The sequence below is a fragment of the Myotis myotis genome, unplaced genomic scaffold (assembly GCF_014108235.1).
Source record: "Myotis myotis isolate mMyoMyo1 unplaced genomic scaffold, mMyoMyo1.p scaffold_m19_p_5, whole genome shotgun sequence".
Classification (NCBI taxonomy): domain Eukaryota; kingdom Metazoa; phylum Chordata; class Mammalia; order Chiroptera; family Vespertilionidae; genus Myotis; species Myotis myotis.
This window is the reverse complement of record NW_023416357.1, coordinates 94,525,199-94,552,054: the sequence shown is the minus strand read 5'-3', so window position 1 is coordinate 94,552,054 and position 26,856 is coordinate 94,525,199. Positions and strand designations below refer to the sequence as shown.

The 26,856-nt window shown below is 46.3% G+C and overlaps 1 protein-coding gene across 11 annotated transcripts in view; it reads left to right on the top strand.

Moving 5' to 3' along the window:
* The first annotated feature begins 1,968 nt into the window (after positions 1-1,968).
* CLEC16A (C-type lectin domain containing 16A) overlaps positions 1,969-26,856 on the top strand; it is a 223,024-nt gene continuing 198,136 nt past the window's right edge. For 4 of the 11 annotated variants that reach the window (XM_036308097.1, XM_036308102.1, XM_036308100.1 and 1 more), the window contains exons 1-3: positions 1,970-2,215; positions 18,005-18,133; positions 21,594-21,727. In XM_036308097.1, the coding sequence (XP_036163990.1) occupies positions 2,136-2,215; positions 18,005-18,133; positions 21,594-21,727 (343 nt within the window). In that variant the 5' untranslated portion in view covers positions 1,970-2,135. Of the gene's footprint in view, positions 2,216-18,004; positions 18,134-21,593; positions 21,728-26,856 lie in introns of those variants that run through there. The other 7 variants (XM_036308104.1, XM_036308103.1, XM_036308101.1 and 4 more) reach the window with 4 other exon arrangements.

Here is a 26,856-nt window from a genome sequence, read left to right as displayed (position 1 = left end):
GCCCGAGCTGTCTGGGGGCGGGTCTTCTCAGCCCTGTGCCTGGGGGCGCTGGCCTCTGAGTTGCTTTCCTGGTTCTGGACTCCGCCCTGATCCCAAATCCAATTCGCTTCTTTGAGTCCCTCTCGGAGTAGGGGGACTGGAAAGAAACCCGACACAATTCAAACTTAGAGGCGACAAAACTGAAGGAAACCGCGAGCTCTCCCTGCACCCTGCTGGACTTGAATATGCAGCCACGCCTTTTGGGGACTCAGTTTACCAGATGAAAAAGGAGGCGGGGTAGGGGAGGGGTGGTGGACTTTAATAGTGAACATCTTGGACTTTCTCAAAGGGCCAGTTTTTTGTTTTTTTGGTGTGTGTGTGTGTGTGTGTGTGTGTGTGTGTGTGTGTGTGTGTTTTTATGGTGGGTATAATCAACCAATGTACCCTTGGTTTCCAAATTCTGGCTGCAGGAAGGTCTGCCTACTGCGGAGAGTTCTGCATTGTGTTCCGGGACACCTGAGTAAAGAGATCCCCAGGCAGGTTGGACCTTTAGCCAGTAGGGTTGCATTATTGTTTTTAAACGTGGCTTATAAAGAAATAAGAAGCAACCCTACTGGCAACAAAGAAATAAGAAGGAACCCAAGAAGTACACAGAAAAGCGAATCCCCTTCTCATGGGGAACCCTTGCACATCCTTCAGGAGGCTGATCTTGCCACAGGGCCTTCCAAAGCAGTTCCATAGCTACTAAATCTCAGGCCACTGAGCTGGGTGCTTTACATGCGTTGCTTACATGGAGCCAGACAGGGCAGTGTAGTAAGTTAAACTTTTTTTACAGATGAGGAAACCAAGGCACAGAAAAATAAATGGTGTGGCCCCGGAAGCTGATCGGCCTGCCTGTGTCTAGAGGCCAGAACCTGCCTTTTTTTTATTCTTATTTTTTCCTCCATGACTGTTCCTTTAGATGTAATTCTCCTTTAGATGAATTACACAGCAAAACCATTAATCCTCCATTGGTCTCCATTTCTCCAACTGCAGGTGAAACAAACTTTCATGTATTCATTCACTCTGTCAATATTTGCTGAACACCTACTAGCACCAAGCTTTGTGCTGGGCATTGGGGAGAACATTAGCTCCTGGTCCAATTCTGTCCTGAGCAAAGTAGATTGTACACAATAGGTGTTGGATAAGTATGAGGTATAGAATAAGTGAATGAATGGTGAACAGGGTCATTTTACCTCCTTGGAGCTTCTCACTTTTTATAGAGACATCTTGGCTCATATAGGAAGTTGGTGTTTCCCTTTAAAAAAAAATGTTAGTTTGGGAAATGGGATGGGTTTTGGGTGAAGACCAGAGAAATCCTCTCAAAGTACAGGATGTTCAGTTTTGGTACATTGTTGCTTGTCTTTCTAAATATAAATTGAAGTAGAAAAAGAAAAAAGGCTGTGAGGACAAACAAGGCCATTACTGATCTGATGCACTTTAGTTTTGTTTGTTTTTTACTGGGAGATATAAAAATAAGGGTACCTGGGTTTGAATCCTAATTCTGTCACTTACTAGCTGCATGACCTTGGGCAAGTCAACCTCACTGTGATTCAATTTCCTTGACAGTAAATGGGAATAAAAATAGAACCAACCTCATGGGGTTGTTAGGATAATTATATGTAAGCGCCTAGGCACATGGTATATGCAATAGCTACGCTTTTTCTTATCATAAAGCTAATAATTGTTAATACTGCCATTACTTACAATTACCCTACTTCCCCAACTTCCTTCTATGGTTCTGCGCACAGGTTTCCCATTCCCGCCCACTGGGACGGTACGGCGCATGCTCCTCCTCTCGCTCCGCCTCTTCTCGCAGGCCGCAGGCCCGCAGTTGCGTGATGCATGCTGGGCCTTGTAGTTGGTTCGCAGAGTCCTGTCTGTTGGGGCCTCGCGGGTGAACTGCATTTCCCAGCATTCTTCGTGATGGCGGCCGTAAAGCGCGACGGTCGAACGGCCGGTTCCGGCTGAATGTCAGTGCCGGGTTGTGGACCGGGAGGAAGGTGGTTGGCGGTCTCTTCACCACCTCCGCGGTTTGTGCTGCCGCCGCGGGCTCCCAGCCGCTGGGCCGCTGGGGCATGAGACCGTGAGGCGAGCGACGGGCCGGGGCAGCCGACATGTTTGGCCGCTCGCGGAGCTGGGTGGGCGGGGGCCATGGCAAGTCTTCCCGCAATATCCACTCCTTGGACCACCTCAAGTGAGTATATTGGGGGCGGAGGGGGGAGGCCCGGGGGCTGGAAACTGGGATGGGAGCGCATAGCCCCGGGCACGGGTCGCTGGGAGGTGTCAGAGCTGAGTGGAGGGTTGGAGAGAGGTGCTCAGGGAAGGCTGTATGGTGGTTAAGAGCGAGAGCTCTGGAGTCGGGGCGCCTTGGTTCGAACCCTGACCCCGTCTCTCCTTGCTGTGTGACCTTGGGCAAGTCGCTTCGCTTCTCAGAGCCTCAGTGTCCCGGTCTTTTTAAAGTAAGGGGATGAGATTTCCGTGTACGGACACCGACGTCGTTCTTGCCGGAGCAGATCTTGCGCACCCAGCTTCCCGGGGTGGTACTTCTTAGGCTGGACAGAGGTCGGAGGTCTGGATCCCGGAGTCGGACAGATCTGGGTTGCAGTCTAAGTATGTGGAGTTAGGCCTTCGTTTCCTTAGTTGTAAAAACGGATATTGTGACAGCACCTGCTTCCCAAGATTGTCTTGAGGACTGGGTAAGAGAATGCACTTAAAGCTGGGAGCACATACAGGTGCTCATTCAAGGGCGGTAATTACAAGCAGACTATTTTCTAGGGGGAGTCTAAAGAGGGACTATCAGACGTAGAGCTCTGGGGGTGGACAAGTTGCAAACGGGATCCTGGGAAGCAGCAGTGCAGCAGACAGACCTGCTTTCAAATCCCGATTTCACCACTTAATGGCAGTGTGACCTTGGACAAATTACTTCACCTCTTTGAGCCTCTGGTTCCCCATCTGCGAATGAGTATTGTGAACACTGTGCAAGGATTTAGTAATGTCATGCATGGAAAGAGACTGACCCCGAGTGTGTCACACAGTAGGTGGCCAGCAGTGGTAGCTGTGATCATTAGCCAGACCAGGCCTTGCCAGACCACACTACCTCAAGGGCTTCCCCCACCCCGATTCCTGTCCATCTTTATCTTGATTTCATTCATTGCATCTCCACTAGCTGCAGTTATCCTGCTTGTTTTTACTACCTTTTTGTCTGCTACGAAACTGGCACTTCTAGGTGGACGGAGACTGCTTGTTTTGCTCACAGTTATATCCCAGAATCTAGTGCTGTGCCTGACACACAGTAGGAGCTCAGTGGATGCTTAATGAATGGAAAAAAAAAAAAGGATGAACTGGGAGGAGGTGCAGAGCATGCAGACAAGAGTCTAGGATTTTTTTTGGGGGGGGGGTGGGGAGGGTGATAATGGAAAATAGAGATCTTTGTGGAGGGAATAACTTTAGGGAGGAAAATATTGGGGGGAGGGAGTTGGAGTAGGCAAACTTCGGTGGAAAGACGTAGGCTGGTTTACAGAGGAACCTTCCAAGATTACTGATGGGAAGGAAGAAGGATGGAGGGAGGAGGGGGAAACAGTAGGAAGAAGACGGGTCCATGGAAAGGATTGGTGGGGAGGGACATTAGTTGGGGGCTTCTCATTTGGCCAGGGGTCAGGGTGCAGTGATCCTCAGCTGTGTCCTTTCTAGCATGGAGCATGCATTTAATAAATGTTTGTGGGTCTCAGGGGGGTGTGGGGGGGGGGAGCATGAGGGCTCACTATGTGGTGAGGAATGGTGGTAAGAGAAAACATGGGCCAGGGAGAGAGGCCCCGGACAAGAAGAGAGATAGGAAAGCAGGAATCTTAAGTGGGAGGGCAGCTGCAGGGAAAGGGAGAAGCTCAAGGATTTTAGGAATGTAGAGAGTGGGTGGATGTGGCTGAGAAGGGCAGAATGGTTGGGCCTCCTGCCAGCACCCAGTTACCTGCAGGCTGTCACCTAACTGCCTGACTCTAGGCCTTCTAAATTGCTGTAATATTTATTAAATGCGTTTTCTGTGTCAGGCATTTGCTAAGGCCTTCCTGTGTGTTATTTCCTTTAGTCCATTTTATAGAAATGGAAACTAAGGTTCAAAGAGGTCAAGTCACTTGCCCAAGATGAAAAGTGACAGCTGAAAAGTGTCAAAGCCAGGATATGACTTTAGTGCTTGTACTCATGACACTGTCTTTTTGAATAAAACTCCCTAATAAGTCAGGTTGGGAAGTCTTTCAGCTTGGTTGGGTCTCACTGCCAGTGGGTCATCTTCACTCTCCCGCCAGCCAGGGAACGGTAAAGGTTCTCAGGTTCCTTTGGAGTATCCTGGGAACTGCCCAGGTACATTGTTTAGGTTGCGTGGCCTTTGGGTGCTTTTTGGAAACCTGAGCTGCCTGCCCTGGTTCAGTCAGATCAGCCTAATCCATATTACAGCCTGCCTGAGTAACCTGGTGATTTGCTTACTGGTGCGGGGCTTAGAAGATCCTAAAGTGACTTGGATAAGAGTGCCATAAACAGCTAGTACCCGCCCCAGTGCCGGTAATGATCTTCATTTGGCTCTGATAGTAAACATCTTGGGTTTGGGATAGGGAACAGCTTATAACCTGAGGGAAAAAGAGACCACCATAGAGCCAGTGACTGTACAGGGTGACAAGCACTAGGATCACTGTAGGCCCAGGGTTCAGTGGAAACCTTGCAAGCTTTCTGGAGGAGGCAACACCAGAGTGCAGTCTTCAAGGATGAGTAGGAGTCACTGTATGGGGGAGCAGGATGTGGGAGGGGGACCCTGGAGTTTGTGGAGCATCAGTGTGGGGCTGGTAGTTGTGGGAAACAAGTCTGGAGGTAGAATGAGGCTTGGGTTTCATCTGACACAGGGAGACCAACCATCCGGGTGTGCCTGGGACTGAAGGGTTTCTCAGGACATGGAACTTCCAGTGCTGAAACTGGGAAAGTCCTGGGCAACTGGTATAAATTGGTCACCCTCCCAGTGACAAGTGACAGTTCCTAATACACTCTTACCCTGACAGAGGACACTGTGGATGGAAAGGAGAGATTAAGATAATTAAAATAATTTAGAATTGGTAATTTAGGGGGAGCAGACAAAGCATCTTGGAACCCTCCTAATCCTTCCTTTTTAATGGACTTTTAAAGAACAGTTTGAAATTTACAGAAAAATTGACAGGACAGTCCAGAGGGCTGGAAACCCTTTTTGAACGACATTATTCTTCATAACATTCCCAGCTTTCAAAGTGGAAAGGGATTTTACTTTTGGAAAAGTGTGTACCTGTGGTTTTTGTCTACTCAATCAAGTTCATGATTTATGAGGCAGATTGAAATAGTAAGAGTTTATTTGTTGCACATCCCGGGTGGTTATTGCCCAGACTAGTGGCGAGACTGTGACACTGACAGACAGATGCCCACCACTAAGAAGAACCTTCCCTGATGGAGTTGTGTGATTGCTACTGAAGCATCACCCCTACTGGGAACTATGAGTCTACAACTGATGGAACTTTTTGGTCTTTGTGTTGTGTGGTTGTCTTAATTCTGATCACCTTTTTGTGTGGCTCAAGATTCTTGGTTGCAGATGACAGAAATCTGGATGGAATTGCCTTGAGCCCCAAATGGAACTGATTGGCTCCTGTCACTGAGTAGTCATACCTGGCTAAGCCATGGCTGAGTCCAGGTGTTGAGATGGAGCTATCCATATCTGCCTCTTTACAGTTCTTGTCTCTGCTTTCTACTGTTTTGGTGTCATCCTCAGCAGGCTCTGGGCTTACATTCCATTAGCTTAGCAGTCCCAGGGAAAAAGAACTTCTTTTCTTAGTATTGCCAGCAGAAGTCCAGAATTGAATAGTGTTAGACCAACTGGGGTCTCATGCCCATCCCTGACCTAGTGACTGTGGCAGAGGGTGTGGAATGCGCTAATTTGGAGCTGGGATGTCATCAGCTCCACACAAGCTATTGGACGGAGACTGAGAGAAAGGGAAAATCAGGGATATTACCTGAAACAGACAGCGAATGGATACCCAGCAGGTAGACACTCATCTACTCTTGGTATATTCCACTTTTGTCTAAGATAGCACTGATACTTTTAGAACTAGAGGCACAATATTGCTAGATTTATTTTCTTAGAGTATACTACTTACCATATCACACATGGTGAGTCCAAGGTACCTGCTATGTCAAGTTTAAGTTCTTTCAGGCCTTCATAGCACTCTAGACTCTGTTCCTGCCCATCTAGTTTGAGAGCACAGAGGAGGGCCTTATAACCCAGGCCAGGGAGTCAGGAGCATCCTTGGTGGACAGATACCCATTTAAATGGAGACCTTAAAGCAGTGGTTCTCACCCTTCCTAATGCCGTGACCCTTTAATACAGTTCCTCATGTTATGGTGACCCCCAATTTCATTGTTACAAATTGAACATAATTAAAGCATAGTGATTAATCACAAAAACAATATGTAATTATATATGTGTTTTCCGATGGTCTTAGGCGACCCCTGTGAAAGGGCCGTTCGACCCCCAAAGGAGTCGCGACCCACAGGTTGAGAACCGCTGCCTTAAAGTATGAGTGGTTGTTACCAGGTGGGGGGTGGGGCAGGGCAGAGTTAAAGGGAGGATGCTCAGAGAGAGGAAACATCATTTAAGAGGCTGGGAGGAGAGAGTCTGGGGTCCTTCAGTAAGGGGATGTGTATGTATATGTGGTGGAGGGAGGTGGAGGACCCTAAAGCAGAGCAGTGAGGCTGGAGAAGTCATAGAAGCCAGGTCCTGCTGGGCCTTGTAAATCATGTTAAGAAATTTGGACATTAGGCTGAGAACAGTAGGGAGTCATTGAAAGTTTGTAACCAAAGGGCTGCTGTGGTCCCTCCGAAGTTTGGAGAATGGACTGGAGGAGGGCTAAACTGGAGGAGGTGGGCTTCTACTCGAGACTGTTGCTGTCTTCTGGTAAGTTAGGATAGCAGCCTGCCGAATGTAATCCAAGGATATTTCTTTTGCCATTTAACACTGACGGTGGTCCTTTCTCATTCACTGTTACACATACCTCAGATACCCACCTCTCTGCCTTTGTTTCCACCACTTGAGCTCCCCTCTTCTTCTTACTCACCCAAATGCTAATCCTATATAATAATCCTATAAAATAAAAGGGTAATATGCAAATCGACCAAACAGCGGAACGACCTGTCGCTATGATGCGCACTGACCACCAGGAGGCAGATGCTCAATGCAGGAGCTGCCCCCTGGTGGTCAGTGTGCTCCCACAGGGGGAGCACTGCTCAGCCAGAAGCCCTGAGCAGCTGGCGAGCGCAGAAGTGGTGGTGGCAGTGCTACAGATGTCGCAGGCCAGTCTGAGGGACACCCCCCCCCCCCAACGAGTGTATGAATATCGTGCACCGGGCCTCTAGTTCTTCCATAAAAATTGCCCTTGTGGCTTCAGCCAAGAAGTTTTACCATGTTCTCCAGCTTTACTTGTTCATGTTCTTGCCATCCCACTCAGTTAACACGTTATCGTAGACAGTCTTCTCATCGCCAAAAAATTAGACCAGCTGTCAGGTGCTCTGAGCTCTTCCAGCTTTATCCCAGCCTTGGGGTTAGATCCCCAGGAAGCTGGCCAGGGTTCCTCAGGCATGTCCGTTTGCCATCATAAATGTTCTTTCTTGGTTATTTATTTGTTTGTCTGTCTCCCAATTTGAACATAAGCTTCATGAGGACAGGGACCTGTGTGGCTTGTTCACCTGGGCAATGTCAGATGCTAGGACAGGGCCTGACACGTACCAAGTGATCAACAGGTATTTGTCACAGGATGAACAAAAGAGGCAAGTTCTGGCCAGGCTTTTCTTAACAACAGCTTGCTCTTGCCACTTTGGTCACAGCATCTGTGCTGGAGCTGTGACTTGTTCTAGGGCTGAAAGCCCTTCCTACACACCTGCCATGATTGCTGACTCTCTGGCATCCCAGATGCAGTCTCACTGGCTGGCCCAGTTTAACATCTTTTGGGGAAATTCATCAGGAGAAGCACCGCCTGTGATAACCTTTCTCTAATCCTCTAGTCTGATTTCACGCTGTATGGACCTTCTCCTTGTCCTGCCAGTCAGAAGACTGGATGCTGTCCAAATGAAGTTTTCAAAGCACAGAGTGGGATGCTCTGGAGAATGTCTGGGGAGTCTCTGCCTTGGTGCTGAGCAGGCCAAACAGACACAGGCTCTGTGTGCCCCCCTCTCTCCCACTCCAACATTGGTAATTTTGGGTGTGTGTATTTTGGGGAGTGAATTGGGGGGGGGGTGCTTTGGGGGAATGAATTTCTAGTCCCCCTAGCTCCACTCACCCTTTCTTAGACTTAGCTTACAGATAAGTTTCAGGATCTTTCAATAGGAGCATCCTAAAAGGCATGTTATGATGCATATCATAAAACTTGTATGAAACTTGAACCTAGTATGTCTATCTCTGAAGTGAACATAGTCATTATTAACTGTAATGGCTTAACTTGTGAAATAAGTGACTCTCTTGAGAAAGAAGGGTCTGTGGAAGTGGGATTTGTTTGCAGTCTCTAGTTCTCAGTGATGAACCTCTAGTGTGTTGGTTGCATGTTGGCAATAGGCTGCAGTTTTCTAGTCTCCAGGCATTTTGGACTCTTAAACTCATCTCACAAGGTAGAGTCTGTTAATGTGCAAAAGTCTGAGATTGGGATTCTACATTCTGCAGATCTTCTGTTGGAGATATGGTAATGCTGGCTCTTTTCCAAAGAAACGGAGTAAGGTCAGTTATAAGGATTTGCTTTGAGCTCTAATATGCATTTTCTTGCTTTTTTCGTTTGTTGTTTATCTATTTGATTTTCTTATAATGCTGGGCATTCATAACTTCATGTAAATACTTGGCTAATAAAAGTGTTGTTTACTCCATTGTTTGTATTTTCTGTACTATAATGCTTATAAGCATATGGCTTGGAGCCAGACTGCCTGGGTTCTCTGTGGGGACTCTGGGCAGGTTCTAGCCTCCCGGAGCCTCAGCTCTCCAGAGTGCCAACCCACAGGGTTGTTTTGAGGGTTGAACGAGTGAATACATCTGAGGCACTCAGAACAGGGCCTGGCACTAGGAGGCTGTAACAGTTTTTATCATGATGATAAAAATATTCACACACAGAGTTTGAGAGAAAATGTTACATAACAGTTGTTATCATTGTAAGAGAAAAATCTTAATTTGCTATATAGTTAGATGTCCAAGATAATCAGTCTGTCCTTGGACACTTCTCTGAGGGACACAGCTTTGCACACAAAGTTGGCCTCCCTAACGGTTTGATCATGTAAACACTTAGGAATCCTAGTGCCCAACAGAAGAGCAACTGCTGTGCTTGTGCTTTCAGTGGCTTACTGTGTAGCCATTATGGGTGTCTGCCACACTTGTCAGTGGCAAAAATGCTTTTATTTTAGCCATAGTGGGAAAAAAGATGGGCATGGAAATGGACATGCACCATGAACTCAACTACGTAAATATCCGTAAGCAAAGGAAAAGACCCAAAGAAATACATTGCAGCTTCAGCAGTGGTCATCTCTGGGCAGCAGCATGCTTGACAATCGCCATTTCTCTTTTATTGTTGAAGTTTCTAACTTTTCTAAAATGAGTGTTCTATTTCTAACACTCAGACGTTATTAAACTGTTAATATCTCTGAGGAGGTTGAATTAGTTGATCTTCCAAAGCTCTGGGATTAGATACAGCGTTAAAATATTAAATCTTAACCCATTCAGCTTTCTTTTCTTTTCTAGTACATTTAAGCAGACATATAGTGAGGTCTCTTCTACAACAGTATCTAAAACAGTGTGTGCTAGGGCCGTGGTCGGCAAACTGCAGCTCGCGAGCCACATGCGGCTCTTTGCCTCTTGAGTGTGACTCTTCCTAAGCCTTAGGAGTACCCTAATTAAGTTAATAACAGTGTACCTACCTATATAGTTTAAGTTGAAAAACTTTGGATCTCAAAAGAAATTTCAATCGTTGTACTGTTGATATTTGGCTCTGCTGACTAAGGAGTTTGCCGACCACTGTGCTAGGGCATCGTGGGGAGAAAAGAAGAGCAAGGTGCAGGTATAACATCCTAGGGCTCAAGAGCTTAAATCTAGTGGGTATTTTTGTTTTGCTTTGTTAATCCTTACCTGAGGATATTTTTCCATTGATTTTTAGAGAGAGTGGGAGGGAGGGAGAGAGACAGAGAGAGAGAGAAACATTGATGTGAGAGAGACACATCAATTGATTGCCTCTAGCATACACCCTGACTGGGGCCGGGGATCGAGCCTGCAACCAAGGTACATTCCTTTGATCAGAATCCAACATCTAACCCTTGACCCTTCAGTCTGTGGACCGACGCTCCATCCACTGAGCCAAACCAGCTAGGGCTTTAGTGGGAGTTTCTATTTGCCAACATTTAAAAAATGAATGTTTCAAAGGCTACTGTTTACAATAGCATTAAAAACATCAACTGCCTAGGAATAAATCTAACAAAAGATGTGTAAGACCCCTATCCAAACATTGAGAGAAATGTAAATGTCATAATGTTACACTATGGTAAAGATGTCAGTTCTCTCTCTATTTATAGATTTAGGTCAATCTTAAAGAAAAAGTTAGCAAGTATTTCTGTGGAAATTGAGAAGATGGATTTTTAAATTTATGTGGAAATACAAAGGGCCAAGAATAGCCAATGCCATAATGAAAAAAACAGAAGAAAAGAAGTTTGGAGGACTTACGTTATCACATAACAAGATCTGTTATAAAGCTGCAGTACTTGGACAGCATGGTATTGGCACAAAAGTAAACAAATAGATCAGTGGAACTACAGCATCCAGAAAGAGTCCCACATCTGCAGTCACCTGATTAATGACAAAGGTGGCATTGCAGTGCATTGGAGAAATGAGGACCTTTTTGGTAAATGATGATGAGTCAACTAGATATCCAAATGGATAGTGAATTTTGGCCAATGTCTCATGCCATACACGAAGATCAGTTTCAGATATAATGTAAGTCGAAATGTGAAAGGGAAAAGTAGTTTTTTTGGGGAAGAACACAGCATTTCTTCATGACCTTTGGGGTAGGTAAGGATTTCTTAAGCTTGACACAAAAAACATTATCCAAGGGAATGCCTTTCACATTAAAATTATTTGCTCATCAAAAGACAACTGTAAAGAGAGTGAAGAGGCAAGCTACATTTAGAGAAAATATTTGTCATGTGTATATATCCAATATAGGATTTGTGCTCAGCATATATAAAGAATTCCATCAAATAAATAAGAAAAAGGTACTCTACGTAACTTTAAAAATGGACAAGAGGAAGACTTGCATAGGTACTTTGCAAAAGATACTCAGATAGCCTTGAATATGTGAAAAGATATTCAACTTCAATTATTATACAACGAGGGGCCCAGTGCACGCATTCCTGTACCTTGAAAGGAACTGTGGGCCGTGAGGCTGCTGTAGGCACAGGGGAGGGTCTCGGCCCATCCTCCATGCCCCCGCCCAGCCCCTCCCACCACCACCGCTGCTCCCATGCGCTGATGGCGCTGGCCCCACTCACACCCATTGACGGTGTGGAGCGATTGGGGCTGGCGCCAGCAGCGGGTGAGAGCGGCAGCTGCTGCCCCGATCGCCCCTCAGCAGCAGGGAGAGGTGGAGAAGCCCTCAGGGGTGATCAAGGCCAGCAGCCGCCACTCGCACCCGCTGATGGTGCCTAGTGATCAGGACCAGCACTGGGCACTGGCAGCGGGTGCGAGCGGCAGCTCTGGCGCCAGCAGCTGGTGCGAGCAGAGCCGGCAGCGGGTGCAAGCGCCAGGTGGGACCGTGGCGCGTAGGAGCAAAGAGTTTTCAGTAACTACCAGAGGCTCGCCTGATGACAGCGACTGGCGCCCTGCCTTGGTTTGGTGCCCCGCTCACCTGCTCCAACATCCTGCCTTGGCCAACGCCCTCCACGTTCCACAATGCCCCCTTGTGGTCAGCACATATCATAGCAATCGGTTGTTCTGGTTGTCCTGCCATCCGGTCTACTTGCATATTAGCCTTTTATTATCTACACTAATAAAAGAGAAACATGGTAATTGGCGTACGACCGCTACCCTTCCCATTGGCTAATCAGCGAGATATGCAAATTAACTCCCAGACAAGATGGCAGCCGGCAACTAGGCAGCTGATGCGAACAGGGAGGCTTGCTTGCTTCAGTGACAGAGGACTCCAATGTTCCCCGCCTGACTTGCCGGCCTCTCAGCTGCAACTCTAAGCAACTATGTTGCAAATGTAGAAGCTAAACAAAACCCCAGAAACCTGCTTTACTCAGCCGGGCTTCAGCCAGCCGGACCGCAACATTGTATCCAATACAGATGGTAAACAAAGGCCAGAAACCTGTTTTCAGCAGCCGAGGCTTCAGAGCTAAAGCTGGCCCAGAATAAAAAAGAAAAAAAAAGAAAAAAAGGAGCGGTTGGGAGCTTCAGTCACCCGTCAGCCTGAAAACGGCCCTCAGCCCATCAGCCAGACTGGCCAGGCACCCCAGTGGGGACTCCCACCCTGATCCAGGACACCCTTCAGGGCAAACCAGCCAGCCCCACCCATGCACCAGGCCTCTATTCTATATAGTAAAAGGGTAATATGCCTCCCGGCACCCGGATCAGCGGAGCCGCGAGGCCTCCTGGCACCGGGATCAGCGTGACAGGGGGCAGCACCCAAATCCCCTGATCGGCCCTGCTCTGTGTGTGACAGGGGGCGGTGCCCCAACTCCCCTATTGGCCCTACTCTGTGCGTGACGGGGGGAGCTCCTCAACCCTCTGATTGGCCCTGCTCTGTGTGTGACAGGGGGGAGCTCCCCAACTCCCTGATCGACCCTGCTCTGTGTGTGACAGGGTACGGAGCCCCAACCCCCCTGAAGGGCCCTGCTCTGTGCATGACAGGGGACAGCGCCCCAACCCCCTGATCTGCCCTGCTCTGTGCGTGACAGGGGGTGGCGCCACAACTTCCCTATTGACCCTGCCTTGAGTGTGACAGGGGGCAGTGCCCCAACCCCCCAATCGGCCCTACCCTGAGCGTGACTGAGGGTGGCATCGCAACCTCCCAATCTGCCCTGCTCTGTGCATGACAGGGGGCGGTGCCCCAACTCCCCAATCGGCCCTGCTCTGAGCCCGACCAGGGGCTGCACCTAGGGATTGGGCCTGCCCTCTGCCACCCGGGAGCAGGCCTAAGCCAGCAGGTCGTTATCTCCTGAGGGGTCCCAGACTGCGAGAGGGCACAGGCCGGGCTGAGGGACCCCCTCTCCCCCCCAAGTGCACAAATTTTTGTGCACCGGGCATCTAGTATAGGATAAAACCCCAGTACAACATCACTGTATACCCAGCAGAATAGCTCCACTGAAAAAGGCTAAGAACAGCAGGTGTTGGGTCATGGAACAGGTGGAACTCTCACACTGTGCCTCCTGGCCATTTGGCTGCGGACGAGCTCCTAAATGTCCCTCAGTTGCTGACCAGCCTTTGCAATAGTGGTTACAATTTTCATGTCCCCAGGTTACTATGAGTATGAGGGTCATATGAAGCCCTTCACATAGAATCAGGTTTGTAGGCCATGCACCACATGTGGGAGCTTCTAGAATCTTCTTTGCAGGACTTACTGCCCTGCTCTTTCCCCTGGTTTTGTCTGTAATGGCCTCCTCGTAGTTACTAGAATTTTTTTCATAGATTACTTAATGAGGGATATGATGGAAACAATAATAGTATCATGTAGAAACTGCCATTTTATGTATGTGTCTTTTTACTTGTTTATTCCTCCTAATAACACCATAATAGGTAGGTACTAAAACATTATGGCTCAATTGCTGCTCCCTTTTTATGGTTGATAAAACTGAGGTGAACAGAGATTAACTAACTTGCTCAAGATTACCCAGCTAAGACCAGACTTTCCACTTCCTGCTCTGGCTTCTCTGGATGGTTCCATAACTCGTCCCATGAAGTCCTCTTTTCATGAATGGATCCAGCATGAACTCTCCTTCCTAAGTTCTGGAATATTCCATGTATAATTTAGTAATAATGTTGATTAAGGCCCCAATCATAACGACCGCAACATAATAATAATAGTAGCAGCTAATTCTGCATCTGTTGAGTGCTTACTGTGTGCCAGATGCCAAGCTTGGCTCTTTCTATGTGTTATCAAGTTCAATCCCTGGAACAGCTCAGCGAGGAGGCCTTGACTGTTACTGGTGCCTTATGGAGGCTGACTCTGACCTCCATAGTTAGGAAGTGTCAGAGTCAGGGGTCAAGCCCAAGTCTGTCTGTTACACTCCCAAAGCCTGAGCTCTTCACTGCCTCTCTGTGCTGCCACTTGCTGTCTTTGGCTTTGGACCTTTGACTATGTTCAGTCTTTATATGCTCTGATGTAACATGTTCATGAAGACGGTCCCCTACCTTCCCGCCCTTCAGAATTTATTGAGTACCTGCTGTGAACCAGGCATTTTGGAGTCACCAAGATCAATAAGATGATATTTCTGATCTTGAGGAACTCATGTCTAGAAAGGGAGGCAGATCATTGCAAATGAGGGTGGTCTGTGCAGCAGCAAATACCTATGGGTACAGAGGCGCCAGAGAGGAGGGACTAATCAAATCCCCCAGGGCAGGAGCGTGGGGAGGTTCTTTAAAGAAGGCTTTACCAAGAGGTGCCTGAGGTAGGTTTTTAAATAGTAGTAAGAGTTTAGTGATTGGTTAGGGCAACAAGGGCATTCCAGGCACAGTGAATAGAAGTCAGGGCTGGTCCTAAAGATTTTACTCTCTGATCCTTAATGGATGTCATCCTCTACACACAAGGAAACACCAGAGTGGGAGAATCTGCCTCTCCCCTGGCACCAATAGTGCCTATCATGGCAGGGAGGGAGTGGGTATGCTGTGGGCTGAATGGAAAGTGTCATTGATGGCCATCGTGTGAGTGATGCAGTGACCCTGAAACTTTAGTGTAAACTCATTCAAAATGCAGATTTGGGACCCTGCACTTAGGAGTCTGTGGGTTGCTCTGAAAGAAACGGGTGTGCCTTAGCATTTGATTGTCCTGATGTGTAACCGGTATTGTGGACAGGAAGCCATTGTTGGGACAGAGTAGAGAGAGATAGAATGGTTTCCTATAGGCAAAAGTGACAGATTGGGTGAATTTTATCTCCCTGTTTAATCTGTACATAGAACATAACATACTAAAAACTGGGCTAGACTCAGAGGAATGAGGAATGAAAATTGGTGGAAGAATTACAATAACTTAAGATATGCAGATGACACCATCTTACGGCAGAAAGTAGTAATGGTTTGAATGACTTCTGATGAAAGTGAGAAGGAAGTGCCAAAGCAGGACTTGCATTTGAACATCAAGAAGACAAAACTCATGACAACAGAAGTAATACGCAACTTTAACATAGTGAAGTTATTGAAATTGTTAAAGATTTTGCTTACTTTGTTCAAATATCAATTAAAATGGGGACTGTAGCCAAGAACTCAAGAAGGCCGAGACTCAGAAGGGCAGCAATGGAAGAATTAGGAAGGATCACCACAAAGATATGTCATTAGAGACCAAGGTTAACATCCACACCCTCATATTCTCAATTACTGTGTACCGATGTGAAAGTTGGACAGTGAAGAAGGCTGATAGGAAAATGACTGGTTGGAAATATGGTGGTGAGAGCTCTACAGATACCCTGGACCTCCAGAAAGATGAACAAGTGGACCCTACAGCACATTAAGCCTGAAACATTGCTGGAGGCAAAAAATGACAACACTGAAGCTCTTCTACTGCAGGGACATCATGAGAAAGCAGGGTTCTTTGGAAAAGACATTAATGCTGGGAAAAATAGCAGCAGGAAATGAGAAAGACTAAAGAGACAGACTGACTCCATCAGAGAAGCCGTGGGCATGAGTCTGTAGTTCCGAGCAGGGCTGTTGAGGACAGGACATTGTGAACATCACTTATTCATAGGGTCACCAGGACTCAGAGCTGACTCAGCGTCATGTAACACACCCAGGAGTCAGTTCTGTGGCTCTGGGATGGGGAGCTAGAATCTGCAGCTTAGGTGATTCTGATGCAGGAGGCCTGTGAACCACAGTGTGAAACTCTGCCCTTTGACTTGGAGAAGATGAGTCAAGGCAGCGTGAAGATAGAGATTCACGAGGGCCCTGGGGATTCACCCCAGGCTGAAACAGCGCCGTGGAGTTACCTTATCCCCGAGGAAAACTAGCTTCTGCTCCCGTCTGTAGCCCTGCCTATAGACTTGGACACAGGTGTTGGAGATTTCTGTTTTCCGGGGGCTATTCTGGTTACTGCATAACAGTGGTTCTCAACCTTGACTGCACATTAGAATCACCTGGGAATCTTTTTAAAATCCTGATTCCTGGGCCTCACCCTCCGGAAATTCTGTTTCTTTGTTACTAAGGTTGTGGCCCCACCGTATAACAAAGAAACAGAATTTCCGGAGGATGAGGCCCAGAAATCAGGATTTTAAAAAGACTCCCAGGTGATTCTAATGTGCAGCCAAGGTTGAGAACCACTGGCATAGAAGTTGCATGTGATTTTAAATTAAAACCAGCCCCCTTAAGTAGTAGATTGCTCCTTATTCCCTCTGAAACATTCTATCTTTTATACCTTACACATTTTTAGAGATTTGTTTTTTGATGGGACGATCCTATTTAATCTTTTCCTGTCTTGCCTTCACTAGGCCCTACCTCCAACTGAAGGGGGCCATAGAAGAAACCAAAAGGTGACTCTTGGTATTCCCTTCGCCTTCCCAAGCCTGAGGCTCCCATAACAGCTCAAGTTACCTCAGTCTGTGGGCCCTAACGATGCCATCTCTTTTTTTTTTCTTTTTTAAAATATATTTCTTTATTGATTTCAGAGAGGAAGGGAGAAGGAGAGAAAGATAGAAACACCAATGGTGAGAGAGAATCATTGATCGGCTGCTTCCTGCACACCCCCCACTGGGGATCGAGCCCGCAACCCGGGCATGTGCCCTTGGCCGGAATCGAACCTGGGACCCATCGGTCCGCAGGCTGACACTCTATCCACTGAGCCAGGTCGGCTAGGGCAACGATGCCATCTCTTAAAAGTTGTGTCAGGTGGCAGTCCCAGGGCATCTGACCAGGCTTCTGGGTCCAACACTGCTCAGCACTGGCCTCAGTGATTCAGTTGCCCTCACCACCAGCAGAGGGCTTCTAGGATGGGCCTCAGCCTTCCTGTCTCTGCCCTAGCAGCTGGCATAGGTCTGGAGCAGCGTGGGCCTTCCAGGACCATTTAGGACCATTTGGGTGGGTGAAATATAGTGCCATAGTCTCAAGCCCACTTGACTTTGTGAATTCCAACAATCTGCACTCAGCACATAAGATCAGTGTCCTGCGAGCAACCCACTTTATGTGAGCCATCAGTTCTGATGGACGATCTGAACTTTAAGGGAATTGTGAGCAATCCAAGGGTAATCTTGTGATTGCACATGATTTTTACTCAGGCGCTGGCTTTGGGACCACCCTCCCTAAGCCATGACACCACCTCATGCAGGTCTTATGTTAAGCATTCAGACCTGAGCCATGTGTCTCCACTTGCTCCACTAGCATCACAGTGACCTGGGGAGTGTGTGAAAAAGGCCAATGCCTGGTCTTCCCTCGGTCCCCCTGAATCTGAATCTCCGGGTGGGCTTCCATACCCCCATTCTATCCAGTTCTCCAGGTGATTATTTTACACACTCACATTTGAGGATGGCTGTCTTCAAGGACTTGACCATTCTCTTACCTCAGTTGGGGATGGTGTGTCCCTGGTTACATCATGCTTCAAAGAAGTGTCTGCCATTTTTCCTGAATGGTAAGTTCTGTCTCATCTGAATGGCAGTTGTGCTAACTGGATGTGAAAAGGCACAGCCATATTGTCCCCCAAATGTTACTCATGGTCATTGAGCCTGGCTTTCATTTCAGTTGGTAATCTTTACATTCTTTCTTTTCTCTCAGGTATCTGTACCACGTTTTGACCAAAAACACCACAGTCACAGAACAGAACCGGAACCTGCTAGTGGAGACCATCCGTTCCATCACCGAGATCCTGATTTGGGGAGATCAGAATGACAGCTCTGTATTCGAGTAAGGGTTTCTAATGTTTTTAATTTTTTTTGTCTTCCTTTGAATATGTTTCTAAATGCACATCATGAGTCATTCTGATGATGTCAGAATTTGAAGCCAATTTGGTCTTGCACGTATATCTATTCCTCTATATAAAATGTCCTGAAACACCACAGCTGAAAATGGGAAGTATGAAAATGAGTCTCTAGAAAATTTGAAAATATGGGTAATTTTTCCAGTAGTGTCTGATTATCACCCCCAAGGAAGGAGACAATGTCCTGGGTAGTTAGACTGTAAATGAACTAGGGTAGACACTAAGGGCAAACATTTATTATGTTTACTGATGGGCCAGGCACAGTGCTGAGCTCTTGATGAGATAATCCCCCTACGTCTCCCAGTGACTCCAGGGTAATGGCCTTGTCCTATTATGTGTATGGTCACACAGCTGGTAAGCACTGAAGCAGTGCCTCGTACCAGAGCCCATGGTGCTCTCATACTTTCTAGATGAGCAACCTTAGGCCAGCCTCAGTTTCCTCATCTTTAAAGGAGAGGGAGTTCCCTGTCTAGTGCCTGGTATAGTAGGCAGTAAGAAATGTTAGCAGTTCATAATAAAATAAAATAAAGGTGTCCCTATTAGATGGTTAAAAAGCAAACACTCATTTGTAGAATATAATGAACAACATAAACTGATGAACAAAAATAGATACAGAGACATAGAAGCATCGAATAGCCCTGCAAACCTCAGAGGGAAGGCAGGGGAAGGTTGTGGGGGGTGAGGGCAGGGGCGGTGGGTTAGAGATCAACCAAAGGACTTGTATGCATGCATATAAGCATAACCAATGGACACAGATAATAGAGGAGTGAGGGCATGTGCTGGGGAGAGGTGGGGGGGGGGCGGCGGGAGGAAAGACATATGTAACACTTTCAACAATAAAGAATTTAAATTAAAAAAAAAAGCAAAGACTACTTCCCCAATAGATCTGTCTCAGTGTCTGAGTGCAGAAGAGTTTGGATTGTGACAACCACCAGATAGATTTTATTTTTATATAAAATAATCTCAATTATAAGTATTGAGGCCATTTTTAAGACCATTAAAAAAAGGTATTCCATTTCTAACATGGCTTCTTATTAGATATCCTGATTTTCTGGTTAGCTCTATGTTTTCATCGATAAGGTTATTTAAATAAAGCTACTTGTGAAAACGCAAACCTGTGACACTGGCCATGATCCCCAAAGGATAATAGGAGTAATAAAGTGAGGCGTTGCTTATAAACGGGATAGCTTTCTTTAAGGTTCCATGGAGAATTGGTTGGTATCTGTTTTTGGAAATGAGAGAGACCCTTGGGTTAAAGCTTAGAAACTGTCCTCCTTAGTCCCTTTGTCAGCTTAGAAAAATTCCTGAGCTCTTAAAGGCCCAGGGATTCTTAAGTGGCTGCCTAGCAGAGTCCCCAAGAGAATTTGTTTTTAATACATTTTTTTATTTTGGAGTAATTTTAGATTTACAGAAAAGTTATAAAGATAGTACAGAAAGTTTCCATATGCCACCCCCTACCCCCGTTTCCTCCATTGTTAAATCTTAGATTACCAAGGTGCATTTGTCAAATCTGAGCAGTGGACATTGGTACCTAACTACTAAATAAACTCCAAACTTGATTTGGATTTTGCCAGATTTTCCATTAATATCCTCTTTTTGCTCTAGAATCCCAATCCAGACTCCCAGTCCGGGCTTCCACAGTGCATTCAGTTGTTACATTTCCCCACTCTCCTCTGGCCTGTGACAGTTTCTTAGTCTTCCTTGTTTTTCATGACCTTGACAGTTTTGAGGAGTACCTATCCCATCTGGGTGCATGGGAATTAAGCTCCACCTTCTGCAAGGGGGAAGTATCCACATACACTACTTGAAGTTCTGCATGGAAGATTTGTTTCTTCCCATTTATGTATTCAATCATTTATTTATATCAATATGAACGCATGCATATTTATTTTATACTTTGGATTATAATCCAATACAGTGTTATTTGTTCTGTTGCTAATTGGCTCCAGTTTTGGAAGCTCCTTCAGGTTGGTTCCTGTGTCCTTTGACACACCCCCATCCTTTTGTTTTTGAGCACTTCCTTACTTTCTGGTATTTTAAGATGCTCCAGGTTCATTTTTTATTTTTTTCTGCCCCAGCCCTAGAATTAGTCATTTTTCAAGGAGCCCCCTCTGTACTCCTCCAGGGTGTTCTTAAAAATCCAGGCCCTTGGACTTCATGCTGGACCTAGGGGATACATCTCTGGGAAAAATCTAGGTACAGGCATTTTAATAAGTTCCCAAGTTGGTTATCATTATGCTGCAGTGATTCTTGGTAGACAGGTAAACAAAATAGGTCAAATGTTAGGAATATTCTGTGGGTCCATGTGAATGGCTCCCAGAATCAGAGTTGGAAAAGATTTTAGGGGTCTTTTTTTAAAGGTAATTTATTCATTCATTTATCCTTTCATGGATTCAAACAGAAGTTATGTGGCCCACAATCCTGCTACTGTGGAACTGACAGTGGAGGGGAAAGAATTACTAAAACTAAGTCAACTAGCAGACACATGTTACTGCAGCGATTTATTTGGAGTACCCCAAAATGAGAGGTTATCTGCTCTTAGCTTGAACTCAGAGAACACATAACTAGAAACATCACTTTCTTTCTTTAAAGAAAAGCATTAGGGGGTTCTGTCTCCTTTTCAAGACTAAAAAAACCAATGTGTACTCCTAAATGTCAGTGCCCCAGGCTGCGTGCAGACCAAGTCCTGTCCAGAACAAGAAAGGCAAATGTGGACTTGGGGACTGGCTAGAGTCCTACCACCATGGTAGCGTCTTCTGTTTCCTTTCTGTTCTTTTCCCCCAGACATGGAAACTACAAACTTGACAATTTGGAAACCAAAACCCTTTATATCCCATTGTTGTTTAACACTCAAAGACATGGAGAGCAAAGGAAAGAGGCTTAATAAGAAGAAGGAAGGATATAAAATATTTGCTTACCAAATATTTTGCTTACCAAGTTTTAAACACAGATTACTGTGTAATCGTTTAGTAGGTGAAGATCTGTCTCATTCTGTCAAAAATGTAGTAGTTCACTGCTTCTGGAATCAGCACTGTTCTTGCCTTCTGAGAAGAGAGCAGGGACGGTTGCATTTGCCTGTCCAGCATCGTGGGAGCTGGATGGATAGCATGGAAGCTGAGACTGTGCAGGTGGCATGGTCTGGCTGCTCTGCAAGGCTGGGAGGTACACGTGTGCTAAGCTGGGGGCTGGGAGGTACACGTGTGCTAAACATGGAACCAGAGGATGGGAGGTACACGTGTGCTAAGCATGGAACCAGAGGATGGGAGGTACACGTGTGCTAAGCTGGGGGCTGGGAGGTACACGTGTGCTAAGCATGGAACCAGAGGATGACTTGGATTTCCATCTGTGGAAACAAACCACTGACGCTGTCCCCCATTCTCTCCCCAGCTTCTTCCTGGAGAAGAATATGTTTGTTTTCTTCTTGAACATCCTGCGGCAGAAATCAGGCCGCTATGTGTGCGTTCAGCTGTTGCAGACCTTGAACATCCTCTTTGAGAACATCAGTCACGAGACCTCACTTTGTAAGGACAATCCTTGAAACCTGCCTCTGCACTGCTGAGAGTTGGCTGCGTGTAATTTGGCATGGTTTTTGTGTTGTTTTTCAAATGTCTGTGTTTGCCATGTATCTTAGTACTTGGGCTGCTGTGACAAAGTACCCCAGACTGGGTGGCTTAGACAACAGAAATTTATTTTCTGGAAGCTGGAAATCCAAGATGTACCTTCAGTGTTGGTTTCTGGTGAGGTCTCTCTTCCTGGTTTGCAGATGGCTGCCTTCTCATTGTGTCCTCATGATCTTTCTTTGTGCACACACCGCAAGTTTTGGTGTCTCTTCCTTTTCTTTCCTTTTTTGTTAATCCTCACCTGAGGATTTTTCCCATTGATTTTTTTAGAAAGAGTGGTAGGAAAATGGAGAGAGAGAGAGAGAAAGAGAGAGAGAGAGAGAGACAGAGACAGAGACAGAGACATCAATGTTTTACACACACCCAACCTGGGCCAGGAATTGAACCTGCAACCCACGTACGGACCCTTGACCAGGAATCGAACCTTCGATCCTTCAGTGTGGGCTGACAGTCTAACCACTGTGCAACACTGGCCAGGGCTGTCTCTTTTCTTATAAGGATACCAGTCTTATTGGATTAGGGCCCTATCCTATGAAGTCATTTAGCCTTAATCACCTCCTTAAGGCCCTATCTCCAAAAATAGTCACATTGGGGGTTAAGGCTTCAACATAGGGATTTTGAGGACACATTTCAGCCCATAACATAATGTTTATCCCTGCTTGGTGGTGCTTTGAATGGCTAAGGGAGAGTCTACTGCTGAGTGATTGTGGGGCATTGGCATTTCTTGTTTATAATTTATTACTAAGGAGTTGGAGTCTATCAGCCAATAGAATAAGCATTGGGAGCAGCTGGGGAGGAAGAACTCAGCCAGAACATGCAGGGCGTGGGCTTTGGCACCTGCCCGACTGACACCTGTGTGACTCAGAGCTTACTCCCTGCCCTCACTAAGCCCCTGGTTCTTCATCTAAACAACCTCCCCTGAGAGGCAGGTGCTGTCGTTGCCCTCATTTAATGCTCAGAGAGTTTGAGTCACTGGCCCAGGTGACAGCTCTAGCAAGGCCAAAATTGAGAAGAGGTTCAGTGCAGGTGAGTTAGATCCATGGTTTTTAGTTGGGGGTGATTGTGCTCCCAGCAGACATTTGTCAATGTCCAGAGACGCTCTTGGTTGTAAAGATGGTGGAGGTTGGGGGACTGCGTGCTGCTACTGGAATCTCATCGGTGGAGGCCAGGGGTTCGACTAAACATCTTACAATGCATAGGACAGCCCACAGCAAAAGAACTTTATAGCCCAAAATGTCAGCAGTGCTGAGGGTGAGAAACCCTGTTAGTGCCGAGTCCTCCATGCTTGACCACTACCTGTATTTTTCCAAGGTGACCACACCAAGCCCTAGGCCCTACCTGTAGTAACTAAGGAAAAGAAGACAAGTGACTGAATGTCTACATCAGAGGCAGGCTCTAGGTCCCCAAGATAGGTTTGAAAATAGTTTTTGTTGGGTAGAAGGAGGTAGTGATGGTGTCATTGGCATTCCTTTGGGGAAGGAGGAAGAGGTACGATAGAGCAATTGAATGGTGACTCTCAGAAGCGACCACTAGATGGTGCTACTGCTTCAAGATGAATGTGAGTTGACGCTCCCTAAGTCAGTGGTTCTCAACCTCTGGCCCTTTAAATACAGTTCCTCATGTTGTGACCCAACCATAAAATTATTTTCGTTGCTACTTCATAACTGTAATGTTGCTACTGTTATGAATCATGATGTAAATATCTGGTATGCAGGATGGTCTTAGGCGACCCCTGTGAAAGGGTCGTTCGACCGCCATAGGGGTCGCGACCCACAGGTTCTCAGCTTTTGTTACACTGGATATGAATTGTGTGGTTTCTGAGAGTTCTGAGAAGGCAAGACCCAGCTCGGTGGTGCAGGCCCTGGACTCAGACCCAACTAGGCCCCAGGCTGGTTCTGCCATAAATTCCCCCAGTGTGCTCCGGGAGTGAACTCTCCAAGCTGCCGTGGAGATTATCCTAGTTACTGAACCTGTGGGTGGCGACCCCTGAAAATACATCCTGCATATCAGATATTTACATTACGATTCATAACAGTAGCAAAATTACAGTTATGAAGTAGCAACGAAAATAATTTTATGGTTGGGGGTCACCACAGCATGAGGAACTGTATTAAAGGGTCACGGCATTAGGAAGGTTGAGAACCACTGTTCCTAGCACCTGGGAAATGGAGTGGCTTGAGGATTAAGTGTGATAGTGTGTTTGCAGAGCATAGTACTGGGTCTGGCAGATAGATGGAAGTGTCCGGAAGAGTTGGTTTTATTATGAAATCTAGCATTCCCTCCAAATGTCTGTTCTGTGGTGACCCTTTCTAAGCCCAGGCTACTCATTAAAGATAGGAGTTGGGACAATTAAAATTCTGGGGTTCCTGGATTAGATAACTTTTCATGTACTGTGTCTAAAAAGGGTGCCCTGCTGTAAGAAATCCAGGCAGATGCCACTAGCTTTAGGGGAAATTCACCAGAGTACTTATAAGCCTGCCAAAATGGAGAAGTCACTTACTTTGTATAGAACTTGGATTTATGTGGGTAAGAGGATAGGTGACTTTTGCTTTTATTTTTATTTTCTAATTATGGAAAGAAAATGTCCTCATTATAAAGCAACAACCAAAAAAAAAAAAAAATCAAATATTACAGCCTAGCTGGTGTGGCTCAGTGGTTGAGGGTCAAGGTTCAATTCCTGGTCAAGTCACATGCCCGAGTTGCAGGCTTGATCCCCAGTGTGGGGCATGCAGGAAGCAGCCAGCCAATCGATGATTCTCTCTCATCATTGATGTTTCTATCTCTCTCCCTCTCCCTTCCTCTCTCTGAAATCAATAAAAACATATATTTTAAAAAATTAAACATTACAAAATATAGAAAGCAATAGCTCTGTAGAACCTCACCCTACAGTTCAGTCAGATACCATTTTGCTATTTGTTTTACTTTTCCCTAACCTACCAGTTATCTTAGGCCTTCTGATTGCCTGTTCATGCAGCCTTACACAGTTTAGTTCAAGAGCTGCATTTTCTGGGCCATAACTTATTTAACTTGACCATGGGCATTTAGGTGTTTTCCGGATTTTCACTATTACAAGCAGCCATATCACAAGGGCACCTGTTGGCTGCTGATTTTGGTGACCTAAGTGACAGAAGGCTGAGAGACTGAGATTACTTATAGACTCCTGGGTTTATTATAAAAGGATACCACAGAAAGTCAGCCCCACAGTGAGGGGGTAGGAGAAAAATTCCAGCCGAATAATAGAGGCCCTTCCGCTGCCCCCAGGGTGGTCCCCACCACCCACAGAGTCATTTTGTGGAGGCCCTGGAAAAGTCCCTGCTGTAATGATTGGAGCATGTGGCTTTTCCACCTTGAGCATGCAGCCCAGAGGCTCACGTTGCAAGGCTGAAGCCACCAGCATTGGCGTCTGCACCTCTGGTGGCCCGGAAGCCACTAACCAGTCACAGCCAGTCACCATGACATCTCAACTGTCCCTTCTCCTGCCAGCTCATTTGTCCCCATTTATAGCCAGAATGACAGAATGAAAAAGAAGCACTCTAGCCATTAGTATCACCTGGACTGCTTGTCAAGATTCTAGGCAGGTAGATTGCAAACTGTTCAAAGCATGGAATACTTTGCAAAAGGAAAAAAAGGAATGAACTCTTACCACTAGGTGCAGCAACATGGATATTTCTCAGATATGATGAAAGACGCCAGACAAGAAGCGTGCATACTGTATGATTCCATATCTATGAAGTTCAAGAACAGGCAAAGCCAGTTAATGATGGAAGTCAGACTAGGGGATGTCTTTGGAGAGGGGGTAATGACTGGACAAGGTCATGGGGAGCCTTCTGGGGAGCTGGACATATGCTGTGTCTGGTCTGGGTGATGCTTATGGTGTCTATATTTGCAAAAATTCATCAAGCTAGACAGACACCTAAGATTTGTGAAGTGTATATATATATCAATTCACAGGTACATGTACTTAACATTCCTGTATATGTGCATTTCCACATATATCAAGCCGTACAGTCAAGACTTGTGGAATGTGTACCTCATTTTTAAACACAGATTCTTGGGCCCTCATCCCAGACACACTGCCTCCTCTCTTGGAGCAGACGCCAATATCTACCTCAGTTATTGTTCTGATCAAGAAATTTTGAAAACCATTCTAAGATTACAGACTTCATGGCCTGTCTGTGCAGCCAGAATACCCAGTGTGTGTTGAGTGCAAGAGCTGGCTTCTGAGGAGGACCCAGCTGTGGCCCCTGCCATAGCCCCTGCCATAGCCTCTGCCATAGCCTCTCATGGCCCTGGGCTCTTGGTTGGCCCTTTATATTGTGTTTGGTGATTCCAAATAGTCATTTCAGTAATACTTTGGCCTAAGTTAGGTACCTCTTTGGCACCAAATAACTTAATGGTTTATTTTCGATTCACCCAAGAACAACTGTGTTCAGTCCTGGGAATATGGTGGTGGAGACTATGAATCTCCAAATGAAAGTAATAAGTAATGGCAGCTAACATTATTGAGTGCTTACTTTGTGTCTCTCACTGTTCTTAGTGCTTTTTGTGTATTATCTTTAATTCTCAGAACAGCTCCGTGAGGAAGGCATTGTTATTTTAGCTTTCAAACAAGAAGACTGGGGAGTGGTGAGGGTAAGCGGTTTGCTCAAGGGCACCCAGCTAGGATGTGGCAGAGGCAGTGCGGACCCAAGTCCATGTTTAACCCAGTGTCTCACACATGAGATGGTGGGAAGCCCTGTAGGGTTTCTTAATGCAGAGTCCCGGGCCTACCCCCAGAGATGTGAGTGGGGTCAGGAATGGCCCCAGGATCCAGCATGTCTGACTAGCTCCAGGTGATGCTGTGCTGCTCCTCCGAGGACCACACTCTGAGTCACTCCACTCTCCTGTCTTGTGTGTTTGCCTGTAGGTGCAGGTGTTGATGGTGCTCTGCCTTTAACCATTTGTGGGGAAGGAGCTGGGGTGGTGCAGAGCTCACAAGCTGGCAGTCCAGAGGACAGACAGGATACAGCAGAGCCTGCTTTGATGAGTGG